At 35.3% G+C, this 25,861-nt stretch overlaps 4 protein-coding genes across 10 annotated transcripts in view; 2 read left to right on the top strand and 2 right to left on the bottom strand.

The window, feature by feature from the left end:
- LOC124297936 (uncharacterized) overlaps positions 1 to 3,101 on the bottom strand; it is a 29,788-nt gene extending 26,687 nt beyond the window's left edge. Inside the window, exons 1-2 of the mRNA XM_046749398.1 lie at positions 2,571 to 3,101; positions 127 to 841 (exon numbers count right to left, since the gene is read on the bottom strand). Coding sequence (XP_046605354.1) covers positions 127 to 611 — 485 coding nt within the window. The 5' untranslated portion in view covers positions 612 to 841; positions 2,571 to 3,101. The remainder of the gene's footprint in view (positions 1 to 126; positions 842 to 2,570) is intronic.
- A 1,366-nt stretch (positions 3,102 to 4,467) lies between these two features.
- LOC124297940 (metallophosphoesterase domain-containing protein 1) lies at positions 4,468 to 8,598 on the top strand. The gene is made up of 5 exons (XM_046749404.1): positions 4,468 to 4,792; positions 4,896 to 5,040; positions 5,124 to 5,400; positions 5,882 to 6,108; positions 6,285 to 8,598. Exons 1-5 carry the CDS (start codon positions 4,670 to 4,672, stop codon positions 6,410 to 6,412), a joined length of 900 nt encoding a protein of 299 aa, XP_046605360.1. The 5' UTR covers positions 4,468 to 4,669; the 3' UTR covers positions 6,413 to 8,598.
- A 354-nt stretch (positions 8,599 to 8,952) lies between these two features.
- LOC124297935 (ribose-phosphate pyrophosphokinase 1) lies at positions 8,953 to 20,344 on the bottom strand. Of its 5 annotated transcripts, none has more exons than XM_046749393.1 (6): positions 20,121 to 20,344; positions 18,406 to 18,598; positions 15,686 to 15,760; positions 10,600 to 10,823; positions 10,175 to 10,508; positions 8,953 to 10,057 (listed from the first exon to the last, which is right to left on the bottom strand). In XM_046749393.1, the coding sequence occupies exons 1-6, from the start codon at positions 20,327 to 20,329 to the stop codon at positions 9,965 to 9,967; spliced, it is 1,128 nt and encodes a 375-aa protein (XP_046605349.1). In that variant the 5' UTR covers positions 20,330 to 20,344; the 3' UTR covers positions 8,953 to 9,964. The 5 variants fall into 5 exon arrangements, with proteins under 5 accessions (XP_046605349.1, XP_046605348.1, XP_046605350.1 ...); XM_046749392.1 differs by having other exon boundaries at positions 18,415 to 18,598; positions 20,121 to 20,331; XM_046749394.1 differs by lacking the exon at positions 15,686 to 15,760 and adding an exon at positions 13,284 to 13,307 and having other exon boundaries at positions 18,415 to 18,598; positions 20,121 to 20,331.
- A 1,633-nt stretch (positions 20,345 to 21,977) lies between these two features.
- LOC124297943 (ubiquitin-conjugating enzyme E2-22 kDa) lies at positions 21,978 to 25,837 on the top strand. 3 transcript variants are annotated; one of them, XM_046749409.1, is made up of 6 exons: positions 21,978 to 22,256; positions 23,403 to 23,555; positions 23,633 to 23,715; positions 23,871 to 24,034; positions 24,148 to 24,279; positions 25,617 to 25,837. In XM_046749409.1, exons 1-6 carry the CDS (start codon positions 22,194 to 22,196, stop codon positions 25,625 to 25,627), a joined length of 606 nt encoding a protein of 201 aa, XP_046605365.1. In that variant the 5' UTR covers positions 21,978 to 22,193; the 3' UTR covers positions 25,628 to 25,837. The 3 variants fall into 3 exon arrangements, with proteins under 3 accessions (XP_046605365.1, XP_046605364.1, XP_046605366.1); XM_046749408.1 differs by having other exon boundaries at positions 25,289 to 25,837; XM_046749410.1 differs by having other exon boundaries at positions 21,980 to 22,256; positions 24,148 to 25,837.
- The last annotated feature ends 24 nt before the right edge of the window (positions 25,838 to 25,861 follow it).

The raw sequence follows: 25,861 nt of genomic DNA, 5'->3' as shown, positions 1-25,861 counted from the left end.
ATATAGTCCAGAATCTGGATTTGGACTACCAATGGACCCCCCTCCCCCACGATTATTAAAAAGAAAATTACGGTATAAAAAAAAACTCGAATTTCCGGTGTTAGAAACTGGGCCACAATAGCTTACCTCCCGAAGGCAGAAACGCTGGTTGGCACAGGAAACGGCAGTCCCAAACTGAGGCCGCCGAGACCGCTGAGTCCTCGGAGGCCGAGGTGGGGCGGCGGAGGGTGAAGAAACCCCCCCACGGACGGAACGAGGGGGACCCCAGGGGCCCCAGCGGCGCAGGGCCCACCGGCGTAGTTCGGGGGCACGGAGCAGGTCCTGAGGGCGCGTCTGTGCTGCCGGCGCATCCGGCGTTCGCGCCTTCGCGCATCCCTCGTCTCATCGTCCTCGTTGTTCTCAGCCCGGTCGATTTCCGCCCGATTGCCGGACGCGTTCGGCCCTTGAGAACCGGCCGCGTCCGTCTGCGCCTCCGTCGAGATGAACGACCTGTTGCAGCCGTTTTGTGTCGGCCCTGCGCGAGGAGGCGCCGTTGCCTGATGCTGCTGATGCTGCTGACAAGCCTCGGTGCCGTCGACCGCGATCACGCTCACGGCTAGCTCCCCGGCCATCGCGCGCCCCTGGACATCGGTCGCCAAGGCAACGCCGTAGCCTTACTTCTCGGCCGCTCTTCCTCCGACACACCCTCCTAGCACGACGTTCGGTTAGGACAGCTTTCTAGGGATTTTTATCGGATCGATTCAACGCCGGGTTCCATCCATTTCTTTAACGACAGATCGTTTTACCGATGCTTCATCGTCCCGAGCTGATACCTTCGGTACTCTTCGTCTCGACGCCAGCGCTGCAAAAATTCAACGTCGATGAAATATTGTGTACGTGTTTGGATTTAAATTTGAATTTTAATTATCACTAGTCCATCGTAAGCGATGTTTCAACAAACTTCCAACTTTGGAATTGCAACCACTGGAAACTTACAAGTTCACTTGTACACGAACGATACTAATTTCAACCTTGTCCACCACATCGTTCACGAACTATATTTTACGTAGAATCACACGTGAAAGTGAGACGGAGACATTATAAGTGTAGAACGAGTTTCGATAAGGCTGAAGTTGGTAACGTTAACGTAACGAAATCTCAGTGAAAAAATCATTATTGCTCAATTTTAGAATGACTTTCAAGGTGTTGGCTTTGCAAAATATTAGTACATATTATTATCATGATTTACTAAATTTTAGACATTCCTAAAGGTTCAAAGAAGCGATCTTTCCTTAACATGCATCGTTAAGGTAACGTTACTAACTTCATTCTCATGAGATTCGACCGTATGCAAACGAATGAATGAAAATAAAAACAAGATCGAATTATACAGATACAACTAATCTCCATATTGTGACTTTTTCATTTATATCCCGTCACGTCTGTAATTGCGTAGTTTTTTTTCTCCTCTATATTCCTTTGATCTTAAACAGAACTTGTTATTTAAAATGCCACAATGAATCAGTTGACTAACAATAAGATCTTTTCTCCGTCAGCAAATTCGAGTCGTTTGTTTAACTTCTCGACAACGCTCATATAGACATATTCGAGGACTTTGGGACATAAAAAATCACTGGACAACTGAATTACTACTGATATTGTGCTTACTTCAGGTCCAATTCGTCGAGTTTCCATAATGTTTTTGCCAATTTCTAGTACTGACAGTAATCGATTGACCAAACTCGAGTGTAATTGCCTGATAAAAGCCACAGGTGTAGGAAAATTCACGAGGCTGAAATTAATAACGTTAATGTATCGCAACGTTGAAACAAAAATTACTATTTTGCACCTTTAGAACACTTGAAGAAGCTGAATTTACAAAATCTGACTGCGATGATTCTGTATTAACAGTTTACGAAATTTCAAGTAATCACAAAGTTGCAAAATACCGACTTTTTTCCCAAGATGCATCATTACATTAACGTTACAAACGTCATCCTGATGAAAATTCGATAATTCGAAGTTGCACAACCGACTTCGAATGGTGTTTGCAAAAGCCGTAAGCAGCGGTATTCAAGTAGTATAATCGCGTAACGCAGAAAAGTATCATCACAAAACAATGGAGCAATAACACTCTTAGTCGCAGACTCTTTGTGCTTGCAGGCTTTACGTGTCTATAACAGGTGCAAAATCGGATTGGTATTGAAAAAAGGACAGGACAATAAACTAGGACTAATATCAAGTCTCTGCCTTTGCATATCAAGTCATAGGAAATGTACGTGATGATGATGATCGTCAAAATGTATTATTTGGTTGCTATTTTTCCTAGGATAAGTTTCAAGCAGCAAGGGTAAATGCAAACTGATCACACGCTCGGATAAGCATCGATCAACGTCTAATTTAATTTGTCCATCAATAATATAAATAAAACAAGTCCGTCAGCTTTTGTAGATTCGAATGTTCACGTACGATATTCACAGTGAAAATGTTAGTCTACGGTTTAACATAATTCGTATTCAAATACAATTCAAAAAATGATAGGAAATAGACAGATAAAGGTTTAAAAAAAAACGCTAGACAACTTGACTTACATTAATTATTCGGTCGTTTCTTGGCCGAATGACCGGCGGTATATCCTGTTATGTTCACCGAGCACTGCTGTGGCGGCACCACACACATATAAGTATTATTATTACCCGGATAAGAGGAGGATATTCGTGTTAGTGCCACTTGTCGAATAGAGAATGCACAGGCACCAATAATCATGAATACTACAGTCCCCGTACCTCAGCGCAAAACGGCTCTTGGAATCGGGATTATATTCGGTCGGTGCACTAGTTGCCTTAAGGCGAAACGAGAAAATGCAATCACTCACAATACAACGGTGTATATAAGTCGCGCCTGCACTACACGACTAACAGGTGGAAGAACGAGGAAAATAATCCTTGGGTATGTTTGCTTAGAGGTAGAACTTGCTTATTCACATCTCCGTAGAACGGGGATAAAGCGCTGGTAGATACAATGCAGAATTACATGCCGCGGTTAATTCACCCCAACTTCGAACGGAACGATTGCACACACGCGGAACCCCGACGGCCGCAGGAATCGCACTGAAAGCTACTCTCTAGTTTCCTTCTTTCTCTCCCACCGCGCTAGCAGCGGACTCGACCGGGATACCATTGCCCCCACGCATCTCCTTCGCTTTGTGTAGAGGCAGGCACGGGCAGGCATAGCCTGATACAAACTCGATGAGACCCCGTTCATCTCGTACTTCGTAGTTCCTAGTCTAGTATAGATACACGATTCGCACGTGAAGCAGGAGGACATGTGTACGCTAAACTGTAGCGTTTTGGGCTGCTGATATTTGTTGTTGAAACAGCGTGGTCGAAGCTGAGTCGCTCCCGGCCATCCTTTTGTCCTGCATTGACCGCTGACTTCGGACTTTGACTGAAGATGTATTTTGATTTACATTCATTTGTCGTCGCACAATTTCTGTGTACATCTATTTTGTGTAGAATGTCCCAACTTTTCTGTCCTCCAATGACGACGGTGTGTTACCTACCTTTAGCACGCGATAGTAGTTGGTTATGAAGAACTTCTCTTACCGGCGTGGCCAGCCATCGTAAGTGCGACGTCCTACCTTACCAGCCGTAAATAATATTTTGTTGCAACATGGGGCTTCCATGCCACTCGACCTGCTACCAACCTTCACCATCGCCGATTTTGCTTGAACTATGATATAGTATTTCAGATCCGTCAGTCTTACGAAAAAATCGATAGTACAAAAAAACTTCACGAAGACGTTAAATGGATGCAAATATTTTTTGCCGATTCTTTCGGCAACTTAATGTATTTAGTTTGTCTATTGTTTTGTAGAAACGGTCTCAGTACGCGATTTTCATTTGACGAATGGGGATCGGTCATTAAGTAACAGCTGTGATACTAAATTGGGAAGTGTTCTCGTATGCGAGAAAACCCCATAGAAACTCGAGTACGATGGGTTGCTGTTGGTCACATGATTAGGCGTAAATTTGAAATCCGTAATATAATAAACGAAGTTAATGGACCAATTGCTCTAGCTGTATTCTAGTTTTTACTCACATAATGTAGCTGAATAAAATCGATATCCACGTCTTGATGCATTTATACATGATTAATGCATCCAAATTGTTATTACTGTGCAAAGAGCTGGGTCGGTTACGTTACTTCAACAGCGTGTTAACCGGGTGAACAGAAAAACAAAACCCTCTATTGATTTGTCAGTATGTGAATTACAACAATTACGAAGTATTTTCAATTTTCCCAATTAGCTTAAACTCTTTAGTTCATTTAATACACCGATGATCACTGACTCCTTGTTCCATTAAATAAGTGTCATTTGTCGCTCATTATCAGTGAAAATGTATGTATAAGTACACGCGACCTTCGTAATTCTAATACAGGTTGCCTGTTGCTAGGCGCTGCATGGCAATAAGCCATAAAATCACCGGCAGGAGTGACGCGTGCACAACAGCGTGGTCGCTACTCTATTGGAGCAAAATGTGCTACCTGACAGTGAATTTCAGGGATTTAAAATCGCTTGTAAACTAGATGTGCAATACAAGTAGTTAATTAATATCCAAGTCCTCGGAGAGTCTCAAAGCTGTACGTTCGTCTGAACAGGTATTCAGTGTGATCGCAATAAATAAAAATGAAAGTAGGTATTCACCCTCTGACAGCCGACCCAACAGCAGCGTGGCGCGAGCTGTCAGAACAGCAAAAAGTCATCAAGATAATCGCTAAACTGCCGACAACCCCGGCCCCAAGTAATAAGGTAAGATTTTTTTTAAATTGATCAAAAGCAGAAGTAGCAATGGATCGTAATTCCTAACCCTACCTAACCTTGATAAATACAATGAAACTAAAAACAATTTTAGCTCCGTGTCGTTTGCATGAGTGACACTCACTCTTTGACTCCCTTCATTAAGTTTGACATCCCTGAGGGTGATATTTTCATTCATGCCGGAGACTTTACAAAGTGTGGAAGTCTAGAGGAGGTGATAGAATTCAACAATTGGATCGGTGAGCATGTTTCTCCATATCTTGTCAGTCATCTATTTCAAACAAATAACAATTTTATCCCAAGTTTTTCAATGTTTTTTCAGGGAGCCTTCCACACAAGCATAAGCTAGTGATAGCTGGGAATCATGAACTCAGCTTTGATCCGACGTTTACTCATCCATTTTCGGCACATGCTTCAAGCGATCGGCATAAACATACAGGAATCAGTGTGCTTGATGATATCCCAACATTAGGAATGTCCAAAGATGTTCTCGCAAATGCAATAAAGACCATGAACATCAGGGAACATTTAACGAATTGCATTTACTTGGAGGATTCTGAAATCGTGATCAATGGAATTAAAATATACGGTACTCCTTGGTAAGACTTGCATAATGATGAATAAACTCTGCAGCTCTAACACACTCTAAGCATTACTCTGACGGTCGATCAATCGATGATAAGATAAATAATCTTAGTAGACGATACAAATTGATTTGTACTGAAGAAAAAATAATGTTACATTCGAGTTATGAGAAATTTACCAGTTCTTCTGGATGTTACGACGCGATCCAAATACTTGATGAAAAATAGAAATTTTTATCTAGGAATGCATCTTATGACATTAAAAAAAAAAAAGAAATACTGGCAAGTCCCGGGAACATTTTTCCATGTAAATTTTTGTCACTTTTTATGTTTACGAAAAACTTGAAGCATTTCTCCGAAAATCGCTTAATCTCCCAGAGAAATGTAAATTTTTTCTGATGTATTTTCTGGGCTTTGAATGCAGATTTATTTTATACATGCATTATTACGTTAACGTTAGGATATTCATTCTCATACTTTATTCTTACATGAACAGGCAGCCTGAGTTTTGTAAATGGGCTTTCAACGTTCCTCGCGGAGAGCCATGCCTGTCAAAATGGCAATTAATCCCAACAGATACGGACATTCTTGTAACTCATACGCCTCCTGTTGGTCATGGAGATTTGTGTTGCAGTGGAGTTCGAGCTGGATGTGTGGAGCTATTGACCACTGTACAAACTCGAGTACAGCCTAAATATCATGTGTTTGGCCATGTGCACGAAGGTATATTTACGTTTTGGTTTATCGCACAGAATAGATTGAATGATTGTGTTTCCAGGATACCTGAATACATTTGTTTGCTGTTAGGTTTAGCAATGGAGATGGAATCTCTGCAGAACTAACTGTATGCATGCCTGCTCTAAATATATAATAATATTTAAATTTTATGCCATTTTCAGGCTACGGCATTTCTTCGGATGGAAAAATAATATTCGTCAATGCTTCAACATGCGACTTAAACTATCTGCCGAATAATATTCCCATAGTATTTGATATAACTTTACCCCCAGGAGAATCTAAAGCCTAAGTTTTGCAAATTCCAATATCCAAAAGAAGGATACATATAATCGTATTGCCTGTGAGAGCTCAAAATTTGCCAATGTAACTATTTAAGGAGGGGCAAATGCACGTTGAGTAGTTGAAAATTAGACTTTCTGTCAGATATTATAGCAACTAAGAAAAATAATACATAGATATGCTATTTTGAGCCTCTGTTTTATACAATGTGATGTATGAATTCCAACGATGAAAGCCTTTGTAGGTAACGTAACTGCTAGTATAGGACGTGCGGAGCTCTGTAAATACTGCATAGGTTGATATTTGGATCAATTTCAGTCCAAACTGAATCCAGGTTTACGAGCCTCCTTAAAGCTAATGTAGTTCGGGCGTAGATTACAATCATCAACAAATATTTAGTTTTGCATCTGTAAACCTTCGGATTAACAGTTTGTAAGAAATACGAAAAAAAAATTCTTGAATTTTCTCATCCAATGACCAAATATTTCGAGGTTCCGCAATCGGCACAAGAACCGTGCACGCGAGCTGAGTGTGGAAAAAAATTCAGATAGATAGGATCAACGGTTCGTTGGTTATCGGATCAAAATGTTCACCATGCACCTAATTTAACACACATGTATGTATGCCCACCCCTCCCCCAGCTAGAGTAAACCACAGGCGATCTTTTTTGCTTCTTTTCGCAAATACGTGCACAAGTGAATTTGACAGCCTAAATTTTCGTAATTATAAAGTATTCCTCGATTCCTTAATACAGAAATGATTTCCAAGATGAAAGTATTTCGTTTGAAATAAAACTAGAGAATTTCAAAACTCATCTGAAATCGACGCAAAAATCATTTCAAAATATTTGACCGTATTTCACGCTGAACAAAATGATGGGAAAAGTAAATGAAATAGGATCTCAAAATCTACTAAATGATGCCTAAATCCTAGAAATTTATAGTGTATATTTCAGAAGACACGCAAAAAATGACAAGAATCTCCTATGGTTCACTCTTGAAGACCAATCAAGAAAGAAAAAAAACGAATCCATTACTTCTACGAAATATTATCTCGCTAGCTGCATTTCACTCTCATTATCAAGCTCATTTACATATAACGTAATAAATCGGCGAATTTCACTGGTACATATAATCTAACAATTGCAAAATCCGAGACCGAATACTATAGAATAGTTTCATTTTATTCGTTACTAGTTTATCTGTACACTATTGCGGGCATTTACTCAAAATTCAGCTGATACTATCATTACTTACTCAGATTAAATGAAATTTACTCAAACGTGTGCATAACATTAGTTTGATAAAATAGTAATTGGTAAGTTTTTGTATCTTTTATACTCAACCGAGTTTATCGCGATTCCTTTCTTGTCTTTTGTATATTTCTACTTTGTTACTAAAATTTGTTGTTATTTGTTGTTGTGTGTATATATATATACCTATATATAAATATAAATCCTGCGTCATGTATCAAAATTTTTAAGCTTGGAGCCGGAGTGGGTCGATTTTCCCTTCTTACTGTTTTCAAGCTTTTTCCAAAAAAAAAAACGATAAAAAAATCAGATGCGTAAGTCATTTTACTATGGATGGTTGCTGAAACATTTTTTTATGTCACATAGGATTTTTTTATTAGTTTTTTGGACTCGATTAATCGATGCATCGATTATCCTTAGCTTAGTAGCCATCGCTACAGCGAGTTATCCACCCCTGACCTTGGTTGTATAGAATAATGCAGAAATGCTGAACATTACACATCTTCAATGTCTCATTCGACATAAAATATGAATAACAGTGAATAAAATGAAATGCTATACATGCCAAAGAAAGAGTTAATATTAAGTCTGTTTTTAACAATTTTAACTTAACCAGTCAATTTGTTGTCCCAGATTCAGTAAAAATATTTCAATGCTAATACTGAATAAAATTTGAAATAATCATACCTATTTTGCCTTCGTATCGTTTTAGTCTACCTCTTCGGATACTAAGTATTATTATTAATACTGTCACCTATTTTTATTTCAGAATGTAGGACTGATATAGGAAAAGTATGATGAAAAAAGGGTGGATAGTATTATAATTATTAAAGTATGCTGGTAAATGGGAGAAACACAATTACAGACTGGAATGTACTGAAATTATATATTTCAAATAACACGTGGAATAATGTGTAATTTTTGTTTACACCAAAATATTGTAGGGGAAAATAAAAGAAAAAAAAAATGTAATGTAAATAATAAAAGGGTGTGTTAATTCGGATAAATGATGTTAGTAATCACAATCCCAACATCTTTACAAATGTTTGTACTAGACAGAAAATATCTAATAAAATAGTATGAAAGATGATCAATATGTGTCTCAGTTGTACCTTTCATTTATTTTCTTTATGTCGCCAAGTTTGCTTCCCATTTTTTTTTCCATATTATGAATACCTTCAAAAAAAAAAATTCCATTTTTCGAGTGTTTTTTAAATTTTAGTCTCTAAATAATTATTGAATGGCAAGTCGTGCACAATTTGACTGGACAATAATGAGTGAACGTTGCAATATTAAGATTGCATAGATTCAAGGAGTATACTTTTTTACTATTTTTTCCTTTTACCACTCAAGTTCAGTATATGTTTTTAACAAGATAGAATAAAAAGTAGATCGCCTTATTAAACCGTAAAATATGTACATCAAATATGTATCTACCATACAAAATAATTTATATATAGATTTTAATATGGTAGACAATTCCATATCGCGTAATTCCTTTTTTCTTTCTTTTTTTTTTTTTTGATCAACAATATATGATTCTTCAATAGAATATATATATAATTCTTTTACCGCAAATACTGATAGGTTGTAAAGCATTTACAATCAATATTACAATATACAATTTTACTTTTCATGGTAAATACGAAAAAAAATTTCAATCAAATTTTATCCCCTTATATACGAAGATTTTTCAACATTGCGAATGTCATACAATATCAATTATTGAGATATTTGACGTATAAGTAACTTACGAAACTGAAAATATTTCATGATTAAAAAATTAAATTTTCCGGTAATAAGATCGTGAACATGGTTGCTAAATATTGTTATGCTAACAATTCAATATATCAGCAGTAGTTTGATTGGAATCTATCCATGTAATTGGGAGCAATGTTAATTAAAAAATTTATGTTATGGCAAACTTGATTATATTAAAACGGGGAATAGTTCATTATCGCTAAGGTGTACGATCTACGACTGTCATAAGCAAATAGGAATTTCATGACACTAACAATTAGACTCGACAGAATCTGCATAACTTATACATGATCATTGTCTGCATACACTGGACATTGGCATAGACATTGGTAAAAATATGGAAAAAAAGCTTATCGAAATTATCAATAAATTTGTCTGACACACATGAACAAGTCCAAGTCTAGAGATTCCATCGCACAGTAAATCTTCCAGTTTCTACAATTATCATTACCAGGGAGACAGCAGACCTGCTTAGCATGTGATAACAATAATCAACTAACATGCAATGGCATATTTTGCCTGGGTTCGATATTCTAAAGATTTACATGCTTAGTATGGTACATTGGAGAACAAATACGAAACAGATTCGCCGTTGTGGGTTCTCCTTACAGCCTCCGCAAACATCATGGAAACGTCGATGCACTGAAAACAATATCAACATTTTGAGGCAACATTTTAGCAACAGCAAATAGTTCAATTTGCCAAAATGATAATGAAAATGATTCGAACTCCACTCCATCATCCCCATACTCAAATTACCTGAATTTTTGGACAGTCTTTCATGTGACCATCCTGAGGGATTGTGTTTGTAACAACTACGGCTTCGAAACATGCGTTATTTATCCTGGATATAGCAGGACCGCTGAAAATTCCGTGTGTTAGAATTGCATATACTTTGGTCGCTCCAGCTTCTAACAGCTTTTCTGCAGCATGACATATTGTTCCGCAAGTATCTGCCATGTCATCGACCAAAATTGCTATTCTGTCCTTAACATCTCCTACGAGGACCATACTCGCCACTTCGTTTGCCTTCTTCCTCTCTTTGTGAATAAGAGCGAACTCGACGTTGAGTCGATCCGCAATTGACGTTACTCTAATTGTGAGAAAAAAAGAAGAAAAAACCTTAGAATGTACAAGACTGACGGAAATGGTATGAAATAAAAGTGATTAAAATTACGATATACCTTTTAGCACCACCAGCGTCTGGAGATACAATAATGCTGTTCCTCCATTCAACAATGTTCTCTTTGATCCATTTGAGCACTGCTGGCTCTGCATACAGATTATCAACGGGAATGTCGAAAAATCCTTGAATCTGACTAGCATGCAGATCCATGGTGATAATGTGGTCTGCTCCTGCTACCGACAGCATGTTCGCCACTAACTTTGCGGAGATCGGAGCACGACTCTGTAATCGAAATTTATTGAATAAGTAGTTGTAGAAAGAAGGAGCCCGTCGTCAAGTCCATTTGCAACTGAGAATTTCCTGTAACTTTAAAAAACAAAAAGTTTTCTATTAACCTGCTACTAGGTGTATACATTCTAAATATTATAGCAGTATATCAAATAAACTTTGACGCCAAAGAAGAATACGATAATTCACATGTTAATGATGTGTTACTATCGTCGTATCACATCATAGTCGAGTGATGAAAAGATAAAGTTTATGAAACATAAGAAACAATATTTCAGCCTCAGTTCTTGAGCGCTGTTTCGAAGAATTTGTTTTTACAAGTAAATTCAGATCATTGGAACAATTTATTTGATCAATCACTGCTATTATATTAGATTTTTCTTCAGTTAATGGTCGGTTATTCTTATATACCGAAAAATCTCTTTTCTGAGGGGACAAAATATAAATACAATGGCAAAATGCCGATGAAAGAAAATATTATGTATTCACGTGTATAAGTAATACGTATTTAGAAAAAAAAAAATTAAGAATATAATGCAAAAAAACAAATAACGAAAGAATATAGAGGAAAAAGATGTTGCAAATGCACCCCAGTTAGGCTCAATAGGATCTGTGAGTAAAGCACAACCTGCAAGTTATTCATTAATAACTACAAAAACCAACGTATATAATGCACTTCACAAAACATTTAAAATCCGACACAATAACTCAATTTTTATTTCGTTACAACAATAAAATTATGATAATTTACCAATAACCCTTCCAATCAAAATTTGTCCTTAGATATTGCATCTTTCGATGTTACGTTAATAATAATAATAATGACAATAACACTAATAATCTCACTTCAAATAAACTGTGTGCTTGTATAAAAGAAATGAAGCATTCCATGCCAAAAGGGCGAGTTTTGAATCTGACCGTTTTTCAATTTGGTCAACTTTTTTTTTATGTAAAAGTGGCAAGATGGTGGAAAAAAAATCGTGACCGTGTTATTTTTGCAATGTAGCGATACAAATCTGCTGCATCTAGCCCAATACTGGACCTCTTCTCAGAGTTTGAACTATCGAAAATATTACAAAGGTACAAATCAGCCAACTTATCGTTGGCTTGTCAAAAATACAAATGTCCTACCTATTATTAACAGAGATGTGTATGAATGTTTTATGTAATGTATCAAAACACCTCCGAATTCAAACTTTGAACTTTGTTTGCATGTTAATGTGCTCCTCGATTAAAATGAATTTGCTAACGAAATGCCCAATTTTGAACTTTTCATCAGCAAACAAATTTATATAAATTTCAACCCTCTGTTTTTCCTACTAAGCTGGAAACTGACAGGAACTTGATTTTCAATATTTATCCAACGATTTCCACTACATTTTCGCTTCGAAAATTACGAAAAGAAAATTGCAGTTTAGCCGAATCTTTTTTGACTTGGTGAATCTGCGATAAACTTGACAGAATAATTTTATAAAGAATTTACAATACTTTCAGTAAATTTCTTCGAATATACTTGTTATCTTTCATGCGGCAGAGTTATGTGAGATAAATAATAAATCAAAAATATGTAGTATTCATTTTTAGAAACAATAAGTTGATTGTTGGGTATCTTAAAATAGTTAGAAAATCTAGGAATTTTAAGATTCATTCAAAGACGAGAAAGGATTGATTGGAATAAAATTACTAAAAAAAAAGCTATAATACGTATCGAAATTTGATTAATCCTTCCAATATGCAATAACGTAGACTGTAATATTTACACGTTGTGAGATGTAATGTGAGATATGAAATGCATTGTTCAAGAAGACAAAGAATAATAGTAATTATAATTACAACTAATGATAACAAGGAAAAACTTAAAGCATACAGTTTCAATGAAGCTGGAACGTCACAAAAGCTTCGGACTATAATTATTGGAACTTAATCTAGACCATGGCAGTAGCTGGGCGAATTTGTATTAGCGACGTAAAAACAAGGTAACATATAGCATTCGTGTATCCCGACGGCACATTATTATCGATGTATGTAAGTGTTACGATTGGATACAATTTCTGAAATTAGTATGGTGAATAAAGTGGGTAAAAATTAAAAGAATAAAAATCATTAAAAAAAAAAAAACACGTCACATACAGATTAGTACCCAAAACAATGAACGTACGAATGCCCGAAAAAATAACCATAATCGATAAAAACTAACAGAATTATATAAACACACGCTATTATATTAATATTTTGCCCTCTCATTCAATTCAGTTTGTCAAAATGCTCATCCCGAACATTTCATTCATTCATTATGATGTCATTGCGCTGTATAAACAACAATCAAGGATTTTGTTAGTCCTACAAAAATAGCTGTTTGGGTATAATTAAACAATTAAATTCAAAATTGAAGTAATCATCAAGTTATAAATACAAAACGCTCCACTCTACAATATCGTTCGTCTTCATACTCACTGTCGTCAGGTCGGGCACAAAATCCTGAAAATACCCAACTATTTATTCAGAATTTGATTACACGCCTATATACTTGATTTCTTATGTCTATCTCTATATAGAAAACTCAATAATAATCAAACAATTGAGTAATATATGGGACATTTAGCGACTAATATACCAGCTCCAAGAGTTCGACCATTTTCTAATTGATTAATTTTCCTTTCTCCCAAAGCTAACACACGTAACTGGAATATCCACAAATTATTAGGATTCTTCCCTAATTCTTTTCATTTTTGCATACAAATTGTTCTTTAATTTATCGTTTTGATAGATCTATCAATTTTTTTAATAATTATAATCTCGTAATATGTAAATACTAATTAGGAAATCCAGTCAGACGTTGAATTGAAAATTTAATGTGATTCAAACTTGAACTAAGAATTGGATTATAATAAAGTTTTAAATTACTCCAACAATTAAGATGAAAAGTTTCCATTTTTCACTTTGATTCAAGTTTTCGTCATACAAAAGTTGAGAACAAATGAAAGACAAAATTGTATATATCGCGAAATTGCTATGAATATATTTCATCGTGATGAAATTATTTCAAGAGTTGTGTAAACATGTTTTCAATGTACGTATTCACAGTATGAAAGTCGGATTACAGACGAATATTCAACATACTTCACAGTTTCGATAAGACTTCTACAGAATTTGAGATAAGCGTTTGAAAGTTTATTGACCTATCAAAACGAAAGGTTCTAAAAATTCATATTCCAAGTACATGTGGATTTATAAAAAAAAAACTTTGAAACATTATATCTGCTTCTTAATTTTTAAATTAATTGAAAAGCAAACGACTGTCCTCAAAGGCCGGTCAATTTCGTACAAAGTGTCACGTACGTAGAATAACCTTCGTAATTTTATTTTCAATCATCGTCGGCTTTGCGTGATATTCACAATTTGTTCGATAGTACGTACGTATTAAATATTGCTTGCGCATATAATCAAATATCACCGAGGGGGTTTAACAAATTCTCACAATCAAACGTTACTCCGTTTATACTTACACGTTTGATTATCACGATTTTGTTTACATGAGCTAAATTAATAAAATGACCCCCTTCGAAGCGACATCGACTGCGTCACGGTTTTGCAATACTACATTACGGTCAGCCAATTCTTGATAACCTCGGGTTGTTATTCGACGATAATGATAATTAAGTTTGTGACGCTTTGATTTCAAATAAATTTCCATTCGATTCATTGAAACATTTTTCTACATTAAGTTTCAAAGTTTCTCTTCATATAATTTCGATTTAATTATTTACACACGTTTCAAACTTTTATTTCGCAGTTATCATGTCAGCTGAAATGCAATGTGTACGGATGTTTTAAATTGCTGATGACAAATCCCCGTCTCATTTTTCTGTACACTTATGCAAAAAACAACAAACTCCCTTATCGAGCATTACGCATCGTCAGAAACAACGCAGTATTAAACTGTAACTACACTGTAGAAAATAAATATGTCTCAGTTACTAGCTTATTCCTGATAGTTCCACATATACAGAAAAGGTTTTTTCCTAATTACCTTATCAACATAAATAATAATTTTAATCGCACACTTTGAAACGTAAAACAATGAAGTTTTTTTTTTATACTGATACATTGTTTAACAATAGTGTTTAACAAAATTTTTAGGTTTAATAAAAATGCGAATACATGTGAAATATCTTGATTTGCAAGAACATTTATGTTAAAAAATGCATCAGTTTTATTAAGGTTGCCCAATTTCATCCACCCGCAAGCTTCCGTTCACCAACTTTATGCAAGCCGCGACAAAGTTTACACACGTATCATTTATAAGTGTAACTGACCAAATTTCAGGCACCCTTGCCGTAACAGAATGAACAAAATAATCACAGATGTCGATCTCCCAGCTTGAAATTAATCAAAACGTGTTAAAACAACTATACATACATACAAATGTAACATGTAATACAATGCATTAAAGATATGATGAATCGTGATTTAATTATTATTATGATAGTAATAACATATGATTGTAAGGGTTAATGATGAAAATTCTTTTGCCGCCGTGTGAAAGATATACCAAATTGTACCGTAGACGTATGATAGACGCCACGATGTTGATCTGCGAATCAGGATGAATTCTTTGTTTCCCCAAAACATAAATTTATACAAAATGCTGTAAATATAATATGAGTAAAATAAAGCTGCAGCAAAAGTTCGTTCAGGAAACAAACAAATCATTCTTTTCTCCCCCCCCCCTGTGTACATCGCCGTTTCCATAAACTGTTATTCCCAAAAATGACTTACAAATTCATTCTTCCATAAACACTCGCAAAAGCTACAAAAAAATTTAAAACAGCAGTAAGGAAACTGCTGTAAGTTACCCTGAACTTCCACTCGTTCGACTTCATGATGAAGCGAGTCTTAGTGGAGTCTGACTTGTCCCCACCATCACCACCCTGCGAAGACACCACACAAAACAATTTACATCTTGTCTAGAAGAGTTAATTCCGTTCCAAGATTTCATGGTTATCTCTTCCTATTTTTGCATTGCCGTTCGATTTTTCATATGCTAATTATCCGTGTGCTTTAACAATAATCCACATTAAATATGGTTATATATATATATACATGTACATATATATTTATTCCGTTTCACAGGTAAATTAAATCCGACGTTGCTTATTACAAGTATTGTTTTTTCTTCTATTTTTATTTCGATATTATTCATCTAATCTTTAAGCAGGTATGCCTGTGAAGAATAACGGCGAATAATTTATTATTTAAATTCGAATTTTGTTTATAATATATAGATATACACCATCGTCACTCGACGTTAATAAGAATAATTTGTTATTCGGTCAACTGTATCACATCTCTACAGTACTTTCACTCCCGGGCAATCTGAATAGAAAACTTTCCAATCGGTCTGATAAAACTTTTTATTCATTTTAGTTGAATTAATTTGACGTATTTAGTTACGGAATATGTGGTTCAGTCTCTAACACCAAAGAAAAGGTGTCAAACTAAAATAGAAGTAAAGTAAATGTTTAGTCGTCAGTCAGCAGCTGGCAGGGTATTAGAAATTTCTAATTGAAAATACTTAGAGCATGTGGGTGTAAAAGTATTGATTTTAAACACAGATCCATTTTACACCACAAAATATATATTCACATTTTGTTGGCTAATCGTAACTGATCAAGTATCATTGGGTTGCTTTTACCGCAAAGAACAATAACTGTGAAATTGTCAGGTGTAATTTCTATAATTATCACTCTTTGAATAATATATTATTTACACATATTGGTAGTGATATATTACACCATTTTCTAATTAGTTTCAGATGGAAAAAACAATGGCATATATATATATATATACACACACATACAAACAAACATTGTTATATGACAGGCAGTGAATTGTAAAAATCAAGATATAAATGGTGCAACTAATATCGCAAGTACAAGTATAGAAACACAGTAAAATGTGCTAGATAGTTTGTAATACTGAATTGATACAGACACTGAATATAAAAATAGTCAATTCTAAAAAGAGAAGACAATTTCCAAATTAAAAACGAATTTACTATGAAAGAATACTCGTACTGATATACGAAGATATATTCATGCGTAAGTTGAATTTCGAGGAAACAAAATCTGAAACTAACTTTCGAGCCAAAAATACTTGTGATAATTTTGTTGGGAAATTTTTATTGTCTTGTGCAGAAATTGACGCTGGCGATTTGAATGACATGTTTTATTATTGATGAAATCTATTGTTGTTCATCAAAAAAAATGTGATTCAAGACTACAATATAGTTTTGGCCACACTGATACTGATTAATTTATTAATCAACAACATGTATAAACATGAAAAAATACAATGGGGTTAAATAAAATGTTTAGATTAGGAACACTGAATAGCTTGCGCATCTTGTCGTAATAGTTAATAACAAAAATGGTATTATATACATTTAAAAAAAAAAAAAAACCCACAAACAGAATGAAATTTGATAAAGGTTATCAAACTGTAAACAGATTGCAATTAGCTGACAATGTTTATCTGCTGGAATTGCTTTGCTGGGAAATATAATCGAATGCAAATTTAATTTCAATAACGATTATCTAGTGGTTTGCATCATTGGTCAATTATCACCCCATTATATATTTTACATTCTTTATATTATTTCAAGGTGTCCAGCGACTGAGGATTTTAAAACTCTATCATAATTCTTGGTCTGTAATATATTTCCTTTTTTTCAGCTACGTTCATTGGCTAAGTTTGATTTTTGCTCGGCTTTTTCACTTGAATTCTGCGAGATTATGGAACAAAGTTTGAAGAGAGTCCACCAAAGATCGTTTTTACCTAGCGCCTGATGGTGAAGACTTTCAAAAGCAAATGATAGGAAACAAGTGTGCAATGAGAAGAAATTTTCAGTACTTTAAATTTGGCCAATCGAACATTATACATGACCACATACAAAGTGATGAAACAAAACGAGATATTATCAAATCAGCACCGTTATGCGGTCTGCCAAGGTTCACATCAAAATCTTACGTATGCAATGATGCAATATGTATGATTTCAATTTTGACATTTCAAATTCTAAGTTGTTTGGATTTCCAAGGTTTTTCAGCTCACTGAACACCCTGAATTTCAAACAATTCAATTATGCGAAGAATACAGTGTGAAAATTACATTGGGAATATTTTCAAATAATATCTGTAAATGTGGACGAATTTGAACAAATCCTCAGGTTTACCAGTGATATTCGAAATATTAATTAATTCATCACTTGATACATACGAGTGATCTAAATTTGCTTACTCCTAATAAAATTATAAAGAAAGAAAATACACGTACAAATTGGAAAGCAGCAAATGCACCAACTGAAGTACAGCAATTTTTCAGTAAATTTCTTAGAATTCATACTGGAAAAATTTGATACTAATTTGATGCAAATACGCCAATTGTGAGAAAACATGGTAAAAAAAAAAACTAAATAAACTAAATTGAAATAAATATATAAATAACAAGAAATTCATACACACATGGTAAACTATACGAGTATAATTAATAACTGGGAATAAAAAGTAATGCTCACATCTCCTACCTTATCCTTCTTGTCCTGCCTGGCATATGGGAAGCAAGGGATGACTGCTGTTACTCGAGATGCAGAGGCAATCTTGCATGCATTGATCATAATCAGCAGCTCCATGAGATTGTCATTTACCTCGCCACTGCCGCTTTGAATAATGTAAACATCTTCGCCACGTACAGACTCTCCGATTTCCACGCTAAGAATGAAAAATGTTACAATTTCTCATTAAACTAGATAAAATGGTGAAGATATCGCGCCGCCCAAAGATACTAGTACGAGGTGGATACATCAAAGAAGAAAAAGACACGTTTAGTCACGTTGCTATTGTGTCGTCGAAAGGTAAATTGTTGTTACATTGAATGAAATGAGATCAGTTACATAAATTCAGTTTCTGATACTTTAGGGAGCTTATTTCAATCTGCTGGTCGTCGACAATTTACTTTATTACATAGGAAAAGAAGGAAATACAATTTTCATAAAAATTATCCACTTTTTGTAAAGTTACACATTGATTTTTTGATTAATTTCAAATGTTGCAAGCCTTCGATTCTTCAGAAAAGTAGACTCGATAAAGTAAACAATGGAACTTTTATGATAACTTGCGAAGAAAAAGAATAGAGCCATGAAATAATTGCTTCTGTTCAAATAAGATTACATCATGTTTTATTTGTTCAGCATTTCTTAAATAGTTAGAAACTCTTTCGTTTGAATTCAAACTAACGTTTCTAGTTGGAATCTAACGTGACATCATCATTTTGCAAATGGATAAGCGATTATTAACGAAACTAAAGCTTTGTTGTTTGGTTATTTATTAGCAATTGCTTTGAAAAATTGGAATTTTTCAAAAATAATTGCAATGTAAATAAATCTGCATTCTTTTCACATGTAAAAGTTGATTAATAGCGGTACTCTCAAATGTTTGGAAGGTCTTCAATATTTTGTGATAAACATTTGGCGAATCTTAATCAAATCGCGTATGATAATTTTTGATCCTTCAGAACGTGACGATGTAGAAATGAAACGTGTACCGGTAAGACTGTTGAGTATAAAAATAAAGGTAGGTAGTAAAAAATTGCATGCATAAATATACGACGTTATATTTGGTCGTTATAAATATCGGATGTGATTTCAAGTAATGATACAGGAAAACTTTGTCAGCATCGAAAGAGTTTCGATACAGAACAGTGCCCACTACCAACAAACGGCAAGGTCGTTGTAATCATGATGTATTAAAGGCAACGTCAACCTACACAAGAAATTGCGCGCAGCCGTCTAATACGTACATAATATGTATGTATGTATGTACATAGGTACACAAAATGACGCGAAATATCAATGATTACGTACGCGGAGCAATAGATCCGATAGAAGTAAAAAAGACTCGTTCTATTACTAGAGTCGGACGGGAAGGCAAAGGACAAAAAGACATGAGGGAATTAAACAACGCGGCGTGGCGTTGCGAGGATCTCCGGTGAACGGTGATTGGCGCAAGAGGGGTTCGCGTACCTGTCGAAGCGAGGGTGCCAGAATAAACGACGCTAATTCCGAGAACGATTTACCCAGATTTCAGGCGACTGTTTAGATATTTTAGAGCTTCGATGAAGCGGGATAGAATTTTGTCGACGAGTTGGATTGGCCATTGCTCCGCGAGGAAGCGGCGCGGGTCCTGACTCTTTATAAGATAAAAGGATAAATAAGGGCTGCAATGATGTAGTTACCATGTTTCGAGGTTGCTGAATTTTTTCGTGACAACCTTCCCGATGTCGATTCCAAGCCTGTCGACTATTCGCTGCGCCAGGTCCGGGTGCGACGTACCGCTGAATACTTTGATATTTGGCATTTTGCTCCGTAGTACGCTACCGCCACGAGGTTTCTCTAACTTTGCGCGTAACAAACTCCTCGCACGGACTGGTTGCGAGACGGGCATTACTGTAAATCCGAACGACCAATCAGAGCCGTCCGGAAATTATCAGTATGCGGACCCAGCGCTCCCTCATGTCCGCTTACCGAATTATTTGCATTTCAAATCTTTGATCTTAGGGTGGATTTTCACTGGCGGCAAAATGCTTTATTCACCGATAGGAATGCCGATAAAGTAATAAAGTGCTGCCTGATGCACGCTGCATGCGAATTATCCATTTTTATTATTATTTGCATTGGTCTGGAACTAGGCAGTAAAAGACTGCCGCAGCATTTTGTTGTCCACGAAAAGCTCGCATGCCTCATGGGGTAAATGGTAACGGCCACTCGGTATACTCTATCTCTCTTGCTCTGCGCTGTGATTAGCTGGCCGATCATTCAAATTGGCCAATTTTTCTGTTATTTTTTTATTTTTTTTTTCATATTCTCACGAATTTCCAGCGAGTTTTAAGAGGATGCTATGGGTAGTCTCTAGTAACCGAATAAAATATCACTCATTTTGACTATTACCCAGAGTCTACGCATCACTGACATGAAAATGGCGCGGATAGCACATTTTAGCCACTGCAATTTCGAACAAGAATATTCAAAAGCTTCTGTCTTTCATGCAAGAATAACACCAGAAAATGTGCTCCTACAATTAGTGGTAATTCTATTACAGGAATATCATTGTAGCGTGAAACAAATACCCGTTGGGTACTTGTATTCTGCTTTCGATACAGAATAGTGCTATCACGGGACTACCTTTTCCCGTTAACGAATGCGTAGGCTCTGATAACAGTTAATCATAAGTGACATTTGACTTGCTCGGTAAGGACTGACTATAGAAACTTTTTTATGAACTGATTTTGAATTTTGAGGATGTCGAAAATTGCAACAGATATTATCGTTTTCGAATCATTAAATATGACTCGAAGAGATAAAATTTGTTCATGAATGGGTGCGGGGATAATTAAAAAAAAAATTAGGTAATGCGTTTCATAGTTCGGTCCGTACATGGCAGATATGATGCTGCAAACATATTGACATAAAATCCAACAGAATTGTAATTATGTACTTGAGAATCATTGAAGCATACATATTTACTATTCGTTTCATAAGTCAGCAGATAATTTAAAGTTTACTAATTAATCCGGTCATAGTCAATTTATTATCAATCGGTGTTCTGTCATATTATATTCCATTTTGTCACAGTATAATGTTACATATATATTATACATTTTTGTACGTGACATCGTGGTCCAATTTGTTATTTTTTCAACGTTCTTCTTCAATTATGAAATTATTTATGCTGATTTAATTCATGCACTTACGTTACAATTAACGTAAAAGATTAATAGAATCGTTCGTTAAAGTATTTATATAAGTGTATTGCAGCGTTAAAATCTGATAGTAAAACAGTTAATATTCACCACTCAATATCTGTGAAGGCGTAGTAATAAAACCTGCGTCATTGCTTACGTATTTCATAAGTAGTTGTTGAAGAATTGAATAAACAAGTTATATATAACAATATTTACATGAGTTCGTGAATAAGTTTTTTGAAAATCTCGAACGAAATTGGTACGAAAAAAAAAAAAATTTCAAATTAGCGCCAAAGTAATCGCGGCGTGACTCTAGTCGGAATTTAAAGAGACAGGCAAGTGACAGTCACTTTTCTACTTTTCGTCTTTTCCTATCAATGTGGCGCTAGCTGTGATCGAATGACAAATTGTATGTAACCGCCAGCGGTTATTTGGGTAAAAAAAATACAGGTTGCGACAACAGTACATGAATTCAAAGAGCTGTTTAAATCGAGGTAAATACTGGCATCCGTACATTCGGCGGTAAATTATGTCAGTGTATTGAGTAGCTGGGAGTGATAGGGAGACATGGCGAACATTGCGGCGCAACGAATCAAACGGGAGTTCAAAGAGGTTATAAAAAGCGAAGAGGTGAGTGAATAGGTGCAACTTCTCAACGACCCAGTACATTTACCAGTATTTAGCCAAACGCGTGATCGCGAGAGAATTTCACATATTATGCAACGCTAACCTGTAACAAACGGCTAAACAGATTCTCCACGTACCAAGTCGTAGACAATTTTGAGTTGAGGGCACATCTCGCTTTCCTCGCTCGTTATAATTTTCAAACTTTCCTCTGACAGTTGCTTGCGCAATTATTTACCTCGGCTGAAAAGTGTCTGTTGTTATTAGAAAAAAAACATTTTCATTGAAAACTTATCCTTTTCACAAAATTCGTGAGAATCTCAAGTTCTTAGTACATGAAATATCCTATTCAGCTCATACTCATTTCCATAGAATCTTTATTTCTTCAATATCTACGTTCTCTGCCAGGTTCATCTTTTAGGTTTCATCATTTCTCCGGATATTTGAATACTGTTTTAGAGTCACTAATTAACCATCCAAAATTCCTGTTTGAAAAGATATCAATAAATGTAGCTTACTTACCATTTTCTTCTTCTTCCGTTGACAATAATTCGACATTTTCTGGGCTTGCCATAGATTTTTGAGCTTGCAGTCAAGTTTTGTTTTTCCAAGACCCCTTTGTAGGCAGGCTATCACGATTTCCACGCTTTGTTAACAAACTGCTTTGAATCTCGTCACATTTTCTTACTTCAGACCGCTTCTTGCGCTAGTCGACATTTCGAAACTTTGTTATTTTCTACACATCATTACGGGTCGCGTTGATAAACTTGGCTTGGTCATTTTTTCTATAAAAGTATTACAGATTAAAGGCTACAGGGGGTCGGCAATATTATTAAAAGTAGATTACTATTTCTCAGCAATACGATGTATCTGTTGAGCAGTACTGTTCATATGAATCGCGATAATATTTGTGTTGATAAAACATAACAACCTCGGTGCATAGCTTGGTTGCTTTTCTCTTTTCTACAATTATAATATTCATTAAATATGCTGATAAGATAGTGTTGTGTTTCAGTTGAAATATATTTTCAATAGTTGAAGTTCATATTGAATATGGTCAACTTGTCAAATGATTTCCTCTTCTACTTTATTGGCATTTTCAACAAACAATAATTGACTAATCCTGTTTATCTCTTTTCTCTAACATTTCAGGTGGCAAAATGTGCGATTAAGGTAGAACTAGTAAATGATAGCTTCACGGAATTAAAGGGTGAAATAGCAGGACCACCCGACACTCCATATGAAGGTGGCAATTTCGTGTTAGAGATAAAAGTACCTGAAACGTATCCATTCAATCCACCCAAAGTAGGTACCAAAACCATCATGAACAAAGATGTAGTATAGGATCTGAAGTCATTGAATTTTACACTTTTTTATTTCAGGTTCGCTTTATCACAAAAATATGGCATCCAAATATATCCTCAGTTACAGGCGCCATATGTTTGGACATATTAAAAGACCAATGGTAAGTTGCAGTCCAATAATGGTTACTAATATAATTGATCGGGTGATAATTTTGCACTCTGCAATGTCGTTGGTTCTATCACCTTACGACAGAATAATTGCATAACAGATTTTAGTTGCATTGTGTTTTAAACGATAATTGTCATCCTTTGTCAGGGCTGCTGCGATGACCTTAAGAACAGTTTTGTTATCGTTACAAGCCTTATTGTCAGCTGCTGAGCCTGATGATCCACAAGACGCTGTGGTTGCTAAGCAGTATAAGGAGCAGCCTGAAATGTTTCGTCAGACTGCAAAACATTGGACGTCTGTGTATGCTGGTGGTACAAGATTTATCTACTACGAAATTTATTAAAGTTTTTTTTTACGAGTAAAGACCTCAGCGAACTAATGATTGTAATATCAAAAAATACCAAGAAATGCCTGATATTTTTAGGACCAGCTAAGATGTCAGATCTCGATGACAAGATAAGAAGATTGACTGATATGGGGATCGAAGAACATAATGCACGAGTAGCCTTATCCTCCTACAATTGGGACTTAGAACGTGCCACCGAACAGCTATTCAGTTAGTGATTACTGTGTATTCTTATGTATCATAAAAAGCAGCTAATAATTGGCAGCAACCTCTTGGAATGTCACTGTCACAAAAGCATACCATCGTGTTTTCAAATAATTGAGAAAAAAACCCAACATTCGTAATGACAATATTGCAATGGTGAGATAACTTTGGAAGTGATCCCAAATTTGACTAACTATTAGCATTCATTTAACATGTAAAATAGATACGAGAAACAATAATAATTGATGAACAAGTTTTAAGTAGCAAAATTTCATAAGATATGTAACTCAAGAGGAGGGCATTATTACGATTTACGAGAATAAGTTGTAAATTCTAAATCTACAAGACGAAGCGACATTTATGTTTGAATAGACATATGAATAATGTTTTTTTTTTTTTTTTCAATCAATTCCCAATAATCCACTTAGAAACAGCATTAGTAAAATATTTAAGAACCAAACACGTATTAAAATCTACGAAGATAATTGCTTTGATTAGGCACTAACACAGTTGCCAAGTGCTTCCCTGAAATTTTTCTTCAATCTGAGTTCAAGTTTTATGTGAAACCTCATTGCTGGAGGTGTGTATCCAATTGACTGCGTTACTAACGGTTGTACTACTCAAGTATAACTCATTGTCAGTTCAATGAATGATGATATTACATGTTTTTGCCCCCAACTCTTATTGTTCGAATATAAATAAAATTATTAAACACTTCTTCAATTGCCAAAATTTGAAGATTGACTAGCTGATTATAATATCCTGCAGCATATCGACTGATTGTAACGGGGTTTCGCTTGACTCTTGAGTGTATATTAATCAAATTAACGTATCTTTTAGTCCTAATAAACGTATTTATGAAATTTCGGTAGCCTCCAAACTTGATTTGTGAATATTTAAATTTTGCACATTTTTTGAAGTTTGATTACTTGCAAACTTACACTACTTTTCATTATACCGACGATAAGAAAATTCCAAGAAATCAGCAAAATTAAACTTATAATTTTAATTACAGTGACGGTTATGGCGAAAAATTGAACATAGCTATTTGATGAAAATACATTTCTTAGAAAACTTGGAGTGTAAGACAGCAGTGTGGTACGACAGGATATCGCATGGTCGGTCCCGTGCACGTTTGCTAAGTGATATTGTATACGTTTCATGAAAGGGAACATTTGATTAATTTAATCTACATCCTATCTTACTTCGATTGTAATTCTAAGAGTAAAGTTCTATTGCCAGGTGTGAAATCTTACCTGCATACGATGTACTCCAATTAATTGAAAATTGATAGTTATGTTTCATAATATTTCATGCATTTTTCAATCATTCACAATGTGCAGGCTGTGTCTGAAGTGTCGCCAGCAAGAGTCAAGGTCCAACTACTCGCAAACCAGTTTGTTAACTTGGGACAAATGGTTGGGATCTGTGAATTTGAATTTACAGGAAAACAAAAAAAAAAACTCTGCTCTGTTCATATTGGGAAATTTAGGATTTATACCATTTAATAAGATCAATGTACATTAATAGGCCTCAAATATTAATAAAAGTAATTTTTTTTCAATACTTCTTTCAAAATTTGATCCAC

Source organism: Neodiprion virginianus, chromosome 2, assembly GCF_021901495.1.
Source record: "Neodiprion virginianus isolate iyNeoVirg1 chromosome 2, iyNeoVirg1.1, whole genome shotgun sequence".
Taxonomy (NCBI): domain Eukaryota; kingdom Metazoa; phylum Arthropoda; class Insecta; order Hymenoptera; family Diprionidae; genus Neodiprion; species Neodiprion virginianus.
The sequence above is the reverse complement of the archived record's forward strand: the minus strand, read 5'-3'. Positions and strand labels throughout refer to the sequence as shown.